Genomic DNA, 7,987 nt, shown 5'->3' on the forward strand with positions numbered 1-7,987 from the left:
GAAACGTTGTAAGTAGCCGAGTGCCGGCTCTCGTGGTAAATGGGCTGTCAGGGCAGGATTGATGTTCTGTACTGACTGGTGCAGCATAAGAGCGCCACCATATACCGTAGCGCATTACAAACGTCATCCCTCTTGTCATACATTGTTAACACATTGTTTCTTTTGGACAGCTGTAAATCCAGCCCTTATAAAATGAATTACTTAAAGGGACACTCCAGCCATCATATGTACATTTTTGTATATAACAGCTGAGGTCCTTTTAAATTCACGATTTCCTTCTTGCAGGTGGAATTATGCAGAATCTCCGTATATGCTCTTTGCTCATTTCCGCATCATGCCGTGCTTAGGATGTGTTCAGCCGTAGAAGCGATTCTCCTAGAATGTCAGTGGTCTTCAGCTCTAATTTCAATGCGAACGATTTCCTGCCTCTGATTGGCTGCTTCAAGCAGATCCCCGAGGCGAGAATCCTCAGATGGGTCGGGAAGCTGCAGATCCAGCGTTTCCTAAAGACAAGTATTTTTTTTTATTAACTTAACTTTGAAAAATGTTAACATACACTTTTTGTTTAGGGGGATCCCCCAGAGTGCCCCGTAAAATCATTAGTGGCATTGCCCCTGTGCAGTCCTTATTACCCCACATACCAATGCATTCAATTGATGATACCGTCTGCACCAGACACACTTTCCTTGCTAATAAGCATTTGTTAAGTACCATTGGATGGATATATTAGATTTCAAAGCGTCAGTGGAACGAAGAGCGAGCAGCCCCAAGGCTTCTTGGCATATTAAAGGAGCCCTTTCATATTGTCCCTAATCTCATGTTAATGACACCTGTAATTTTTATTGACTGTACGTGTGGTATTAGAACTCAAGCCTTCACAATACCCAAGATGCTCTAAGGTGCAACGGGCTAATTTTGGCAATAGAATATTTAGATCCAAAACATGATACATAAATGGACAGGATCCCCGGAACCCAGCTTGCAGGGGGGGCCCTAGGATTTTGTGTTACATCACTGGTGAGCAGCTTCCAAACTTGATCTTCCTTGGATCTTTCCCAATGGAGCACAGTGAGGAGTCATGTCAAAAAGCAAGGGAAGCCCATTATACATTTTCTACTAAACAACTAGCTATAGAAGAGATAAAATATTTCCTATCCCAATCCTGGCGATACATTACACGGGAGAAACGAGCCAGGGTTGGATAAAACGTTCACTAGAACCTGCTCCTGATTGCTTAATGGATAGATCACCTTTTGTTTCCCTGCTTGGGTTTCTAGAATCGAACTATTCAGAACCGCCAACACATTTCGCATTAACCTCAACAGGGTCCCAATTGCCATGTTTAGACCCGCGGAGGCTTAATGGGTTCTGATAATGCAATACATTTCACATCTTTACCCGATAAACTTCCACATATTGTTTCCTTCATAATATTCTTAGACACTTTTTGCGTATTTTATAGTTACACAACTTACTTCCCTGTTGGAGTACAGAATTGCGCACACAACCATGTTTATTGCACATCACTCCTTTATTGAAATGATTTGAAAAAATGACATCTCTATGGTGGAAATACAACTACAGTAAACATGTGCAAAGACCCCACTGTGTCCATGCCGAGGAGCACCGATGCCATCGCCACAAGACACAAGGAGAGGAAATCTGCATCCAAAACGGATCCAACATATCAGACTGGAAAAGGATATCATGCTTGGTAGGAATTCTAAAATACAGATTGTGTAGCAACAGTAATCATCCCAATATCAATATATTGACCACCGCCCATCAGGTTTTTAGGCACGTTACTGGGAGAACATTAAAAAGAAAAGAGTTTTATTGTTGCCTTTGTTGGGCGGTGACAAGCTAGCACAAGGTTAGAAATCCAGAAGATTTAAATGGCGCTGATCAAAAAATAAGCTGCCATCAAGAGAGCATAAAACTATATATAGTGGGGTTTTTTTTGGTTTTGTTTTGTTTTTTAAATATGGCTTTTTGAAAAGTATTTGGAATAAAACAATTTGCTTTTACGTTTTCTGTATCCCAGCAATATGCCATTTCCAAACTGTTGCTCATTTACCAGCTTTGTTAACGTGACACAATCTAGAATTGTTGTGAAGGCAGGGATAATTAAGTTCATATACATGCCCGCACCATCCAACGTAAAAAGTACAAAAGTTATTCTAATCTCAAAAAAACAAAAAAAAACACCCCTTAAAAACAGCCGTTCTGTTAACATCATCACACAATATATATGGGTTTGTTACGCTCTCTTGATTCATATCAATTTAGTTTTTTGTAATCAAGCCACTACTGGTAAGCGATTAAACTCAGATCACCCAAAGAATAATCGGTTCATACAAGTGAAAACATGGACTACGTAGAACACAATTTTGCAGATATAAGCATGATGTGACTTGCACATCACGCGGATAACATAGGGTTTTGACGTGCATTTTCAGTGGAAACAAAATTACAGTACTATGAAAAACCAAAATTATAAAATGTAAAAACCAAACAAAAATGTGCCCTTTATTAACATCAAACCAATACAATTAACTGTTGTAAATTTGGTCCACGCACAGGAGAGGAAAAACCCTCATCGGCGGTATACTGCACTTAAATCTAATTGAGTGACAATGATATACATATCAAGGTACTAAACTTCAAATCTACCGCGTTCAGCGAACGGAAAAAGGGTTAAAACGTTAAATGGATGGCGTGTTCCCTGGGTGAGCTCTCACGTGCAGCTGTATTTCAGAATCCCTAAGTGTGAAGTATCTGGGGACAGTAAACTAAGGGATGGCGGCTGCTTCCATTCTATGAATGAAGATTTATTTCTTGGCTTTGCCTTGGGCAGCGACAGCTTCCATGGCCTTCCGCACCGTCTCCTCGTCCCCCAGGAACTGCATTGGTTTGATGGGCTTCAGGTTCTTGTCCAACTCGTAAACAATAGGGATACCAGTAGGCAAGTTCAGCTCCATGATCGCTTCTTCCGACATACCTGCATTAAGTTTCACAAAGAGGTTTACATGTATGCATCCCCTCTAACATGTGGCTGAAATAAACCCTCTACGTGTCAGAGTGGTTTCATGTCTCATCCCTTATGTAGTTAAATATATATTTAGTGTATTTTGCATTTGCCAGTCTCATTATCAGTATCTGATTGTTCCTATTAAGCCATTTCACAGAAATGAAGTAACAGAACGCATTTATTGTGCCCAACTAATGTCATCTCATTTCCTGACTCAAGGTCTTCAGATTGGTTGCAAAATGAACACCTGTACTATAAGCAAATAATTATATAATGCCAGAAAAGGACAAAATCTTCTTAATCAATATACTTTGCAGTAATAAAGTTTTATGTTCCGCGCTTCATTTAAGTGGCCTTTATGAATGATGTAATTTTGGCGACTTATTATGACAGAGATGACACTGTATGCGCTTGCCTGTGAATGGATCTGAAGGAAGCACAGGGACCCCAAAATGTCCCGTGAACTAACTATACATTGTATGTAAGATGGTCAGAAACACACAGAGACAACATTCTTCCATATAGCATGTGAGCCAGCTTCGGATCCAGGTCTTTCACCGTATTCGTTGTACGTGGGAAGCATACATTGCAGTTTGTATGTGTGCATAAAGCTGAAGAAATCTTAGATAAACATCTCTCTCCAATATGACTTACTCAGCCGTACGTTACAGGACTAGACACTTCTGAAAAAACAGCCAAGCATGGATTGGATTTGGATAAAACAACTATCCCAAATACTCTCAACAAGGGCTTTTTAACTATACGGTACATTTAATAGAATTGGCACACAGGGTTCTTCTCTGCATGGCCGCTGTAATCACATACCTTCAAGGTGCTTAACAATTCCTCTAAGGCTGTTGCCATGCGCTGCGATGAGAACCCTCTTCCCCTGCTTGATCTGTGGGACAATTTCATCATTCCAGAAGGGCAGGGCTCTGGCAATGGTGTCCTTCAGGCTCTCACAGCTTGGGAGCTGGTCTTCGGTCAAATCGCCATAGCGACGGTCCTGGGGAAAATAACATGGAAAACACAATTTGACAGCATATAATGACCATTTGGCCCATCTACTCTGGTCTTAGATTTAGGAGCCATTTGGCTATGCCATACATCTTTAAATGTCCTTACTGTATTAACCTCTACCACTTCTACTGGGGGAATCCACTTATCTACTAACTCCCCACCAACTTCTAGGTCCCCAGAACCTAGCAGCAACATGAACACACCAGGAGTCATATTTTATTATATATTCTTTGTTGGTTGGATGTATATGGCATTAGATTGTCTCTGAAGCCTAACCCATACTTGACAACAATGTTTCCAGCCAACGCGTTTGTTGACCAGTTGAGTAAATACTGCTGTGCAACTACGGAGGCAAATCTGGAGCTCTGCAGCAGTTGATTTATTACGGCTTCCATAACCATGGGGATTGTACGCCAACAACAGTTGGTGGGCTAAAAAATGGCTTTCCGTGCTTTTTAAGGGTGCTGTTCCACTTTAATTGCAAGCTCTAGTTTTACGTCACATGACAATTACAGTTCCCTTCCAAAAAAATTATGATTGTGGCTACAATCCGATGATTAAACAATTATTTCCAGGTTGGGGCTTGGGCTTTTGAGGAGTTGTAGGACTTACACTGTATTTAGTATTAAATTCAGCAGAAGAGTACCGCTATATATCCTGGAAAATATTTAAATGCGGTGAAGTTAATATTTGTTTGACTTGACAGAGGGATGTTTATACTCTCCAATGCTTTCCTTAAGATGGAATGTTGGTCCAATAAAAAGGTATTTTATTTTTTTATTTGACACTACACATTTAGACAGTAGCAAGCATGTTTTCCTTTAAGAACTTGGCCTAACCGCAGCGTCACCCGTTTCTATGAAAAGACCTTGGTTCAAAGAAACCTTTCAAAGTTGTTGGAATAGCCAAAAGATTTCATAAAACAAGAACGTCAACAGTCAGAGGTACCTTGCTGATGATGCTGTAATAAGGATGATCTGGATCCATGGAAGGAGGAGGAATGTCAAAGGATCGTCTCCAGATCTTGACCTGCTCCTCTCCGTGTTTAGCCGCCGTCTCTGCTTTGTTCAGACCCGTCAGGCCACCATAATGCCTCTCGTTCAGACGCCATGTCCTTACAACAGGCAGCCACATCTGGTCAATGCCCTCTAAAGCCAGCCATAAAGTGCGGATTGCCCTCTTGAGCACGGATGTATAGCATATATCAAATTCATAGCCAGCCTCTGGAAAACAGTGAAAGTGATGCTTTGTAATAAAGTTGTACAGACTGACTTTGGGATACCTTATCGCCACGGCCCTGCTGTGTTCAAGAAACAAGTGCGGCCACCACGAGGAACTGCCTAGCACTTAAGACTTTTTATCATAATTTCCTCTACTGACGGAATTTCAAACAGGAAAAAAAAAAAAGAACACGATAAATATTGTGAAACCGAGTAAAGAAAAACCAAAAGGAAATTGCATCTATTGTGTAGGTCTTCAGCCCGGAGAGTAAAGAAAAATATTGTGTTAGACTCCTTTGTTGGTCAAAGGGCTGAAAACAAGCCAAGGTTCAAATGTCTCCAGCTACAGGAGATTCCTACATTTCATAATCGCACGCTGGTCTTTCTAACAAGAGGACAAAACTGTGGCTCATCAGCCAAACGGAGTCAGCATAGGGCCAACCGAGCGAGCCTAACAAATCCTGGATCGATTATCCAGCATGCCTTCCCCCAAAATGTAACAGCATGCGCTTGGGACTGCCGTAGAAGAGCTTCTACGAAGCTACTACCTTTAACACAGAATGCAGACCCTTCGCAGAAGAAGTCGGGTCCCTTTTTCAAGGACAACTTCAATGAAACCTCCATTTCTGCCTTGAAGCAATACTGCTGTATAAGTCAGGGGAGCGAAACAAGGATAGGCGGATTGTGGCCACCATAGAAACTTCTAGGAAGCCATCAAATATTTTACTATAAAAACCTCTGACTATACAGATCCACTCACACCCATACAGATCCACTCACACCCATACAGATCCACTCACACCCATACAGATCCACTCACACCCATACAGATCCCAGAATGACAGAAGGGAAGGGAACGCTGATTTACAGAAGGCCTTCGCAGGCGTCCACGTCCTACAACAAAGTCAATACTTTTACGAATCTACCCTCCTGTGAAATCAAACGCCACAAACTAAGGTACTTGGTTAATATACCAATACTTTTTTAGTTACGGGGTTCCGAGTCGTATAACCGCAATATTCACATTTTAATACGGCCCACTTCCGGGGCGATAGTCCCTGCCGGTTACTTGGTTATAGCCGATCAGCAGTTGCCAATATTGAAGCTTTAAGTTTGGTTTAATAGAGAGTTCACATTTTATCGTCTTGGCCAAAGGCCGTTACTCCATGGAGGATGGGTCTTCTCGCCGCGTGTGAGTAACACAAGGGTTTGAGATGCTGTAACTGAATGAAACGTGTTACAGAGAGTGATTCATTCCTCACGCAGACGGCTCGCCAACTAGAATGATCAACGCGGAGGAGAAGCTGCCTGAATCATTTCCTCCACGAGAACTCAGAAGAACGACATTCGCTCTGACAACTGGCCCCCTATATCTTCTAGTTATAGTCCTCTCCATTCTCCTTTATGGCAGATCAGAATAAATACTAGTTAATATAATTCTAACCGATTCCAGGGCTACGGATTACTGAAAATTCAATAAACGGCAGCAATTTTGAGTTATGATTTTTACACCTAGGTGGGCGAGCTGGTAGGTCGACACGAATCAGTTCCACATCTTACACTCTAGACGAAGGTTACATTTATTTAATGGCTACATGTAGAAGCTTCTATAAACAGCTTATTCACCGCAGCCACATCTTACACAATAAAAGCCTCTTTGTATAAAAGATGCTTTTTAAAAGGGACATCGGAATGTGACAGACACGCCGCTTAATTTTATTAAAAAAAAGTTTTAGATCACCAAGAAATTCATGATTTACTGGAATTATTATAGCTTGTCGAATATAAGGTTTGCTTAATTCAGTATGAGCACATAACACCCCGATCTCCTACAGCCCCACCAACCTAGGAGCAAAATTAGAAATTATATTTATTCTTAAAAAAATAATAAAAGACATAAAACCCACATTTGACAAAACCAGCAGACCAGCAGGAAATACTTTACTGGGTGGATATAGCTTAAGGACACCGTCAGCCAGCAGATGCTTCAGTCTAGATGGTTGATGCTATATATATATATATATATATATATATATATATATATATATATATATATACACACACACATACATATACATACATACATACATACATATACACACACATCTATATAGCACTACCATTACTGCATTGCAGCTCCACCCATTATAGAGCGCTGCTGATTTATATATTAATTATACTTCCTTACAAATCATAGGAGTGGGTGAGGCTACAACTGATAGTCTCTGCCACTCCTATCACACTCAGCTGCCCAAGATGCTAAAGGCATATTAACGACATCTTCAGATTACTGAGAACTACAACGCTCATCGTGGTTGAGCATGATGTTCATTACAATCCACTGGAAGTGGAGGGGTTAATTCCATCCCAGATGACACCCAAGGTCAGCTCACCTCGGGGGCCCCGGGGCCCAGATATTTGACGCAGGAAGGTGCTGCCCAAGTAACACCCAGTATTCGCCCTTGAATGTTACCTTTCAGCGCCTGCCCTCCTCGCTCTGCCTCTTGCTGACCGGTGGGGCTGAGATCTGCGTCAAACCAGCCGCAGAAGCGATTCTCTTGGTTCCAGGTGCTCTCTCCGTGACGGATAAGGACTAGCTTGTAAGCGGCCATAGCTTGTCTTGTCACCGGCTGTCACCTGCAGAATGGGTATGAAGAGCTGGCGCATGCGCCGCTCAACATACTGAGGAGGGTGGGACATGGTGGGTTAGATGCTA

At 41.7% G+C, this 7,987-nt stretch overlaps 1 protein-coding gene across 1 annotated transcript; it reads right to left on the reverse strand.

The window, feature by feature from the left end:
• Positions 1 to 2,831: 2,831 nt before the first annotated feature.
• LOC149288557 (phosphoglycerate mutase 1-like) lies at positions 2,832 to 7,883 on the reverse strand. The gene is made up of 4 exons (XM_089491501.1): positions 7,745 to 7,883; positions 5,000 to 5,274; positions 3,857 to 4,037; positions 2,832 to 3,001 (listed from the first exon to the last, which is right to left on the reverse strand). The coding sequence occupies exons 1-4, from the start codon at positions 7,881 to 7,883 to the stop codon at positions 2,832 to 2,834; spliced, it is 765 nt and encodes a 254-aa protein (XP_089347627.1).
• Positions 7,884 to 7,987: the final 104 nt, after the last annotated feature.

Source organism: Sceloporus occidentalis, unplaced genomic scaffold (genome assembly GCF_023333645.1).
Source record: "Sceloporus occidentalis isolate IW3139 unplaced genomic scaffold, rSceOcc1.0.p SCAF_50, whole genome shotgun sequence".
Lineage (NCBI taxonomy): Eukaryota > Metazoa > Chordata > Lepidosauria > Squamata > Phrynosomatidae > Sceloporus > Sceloporus occidentalis.

Bases quoted from the DNA above. Each gene is read 5' to 3' on its own strand.
- LOC149288557 (XM_089491501.1), bottom strand. From the start codon at position 7,883: ATGGCCGCTTACAAGCTAGTCCTTATCCGTCACGGAGAGAGCACCTGG. The intron at 4,038-4,999 runs GTACCTCTGACT...TATTTTCCCCAG, and splicing joins ATTACAGCATCATCAGCAAG to GACCGTCGCTATGGCGATTT. The intron at 3,002-3,856 runs GTATGTGATTAC...AACTTAATGCAG, and splicing joins AATTGTTAAGCACCTTGAAG to GTATGTCGGAAGAAGCGATC.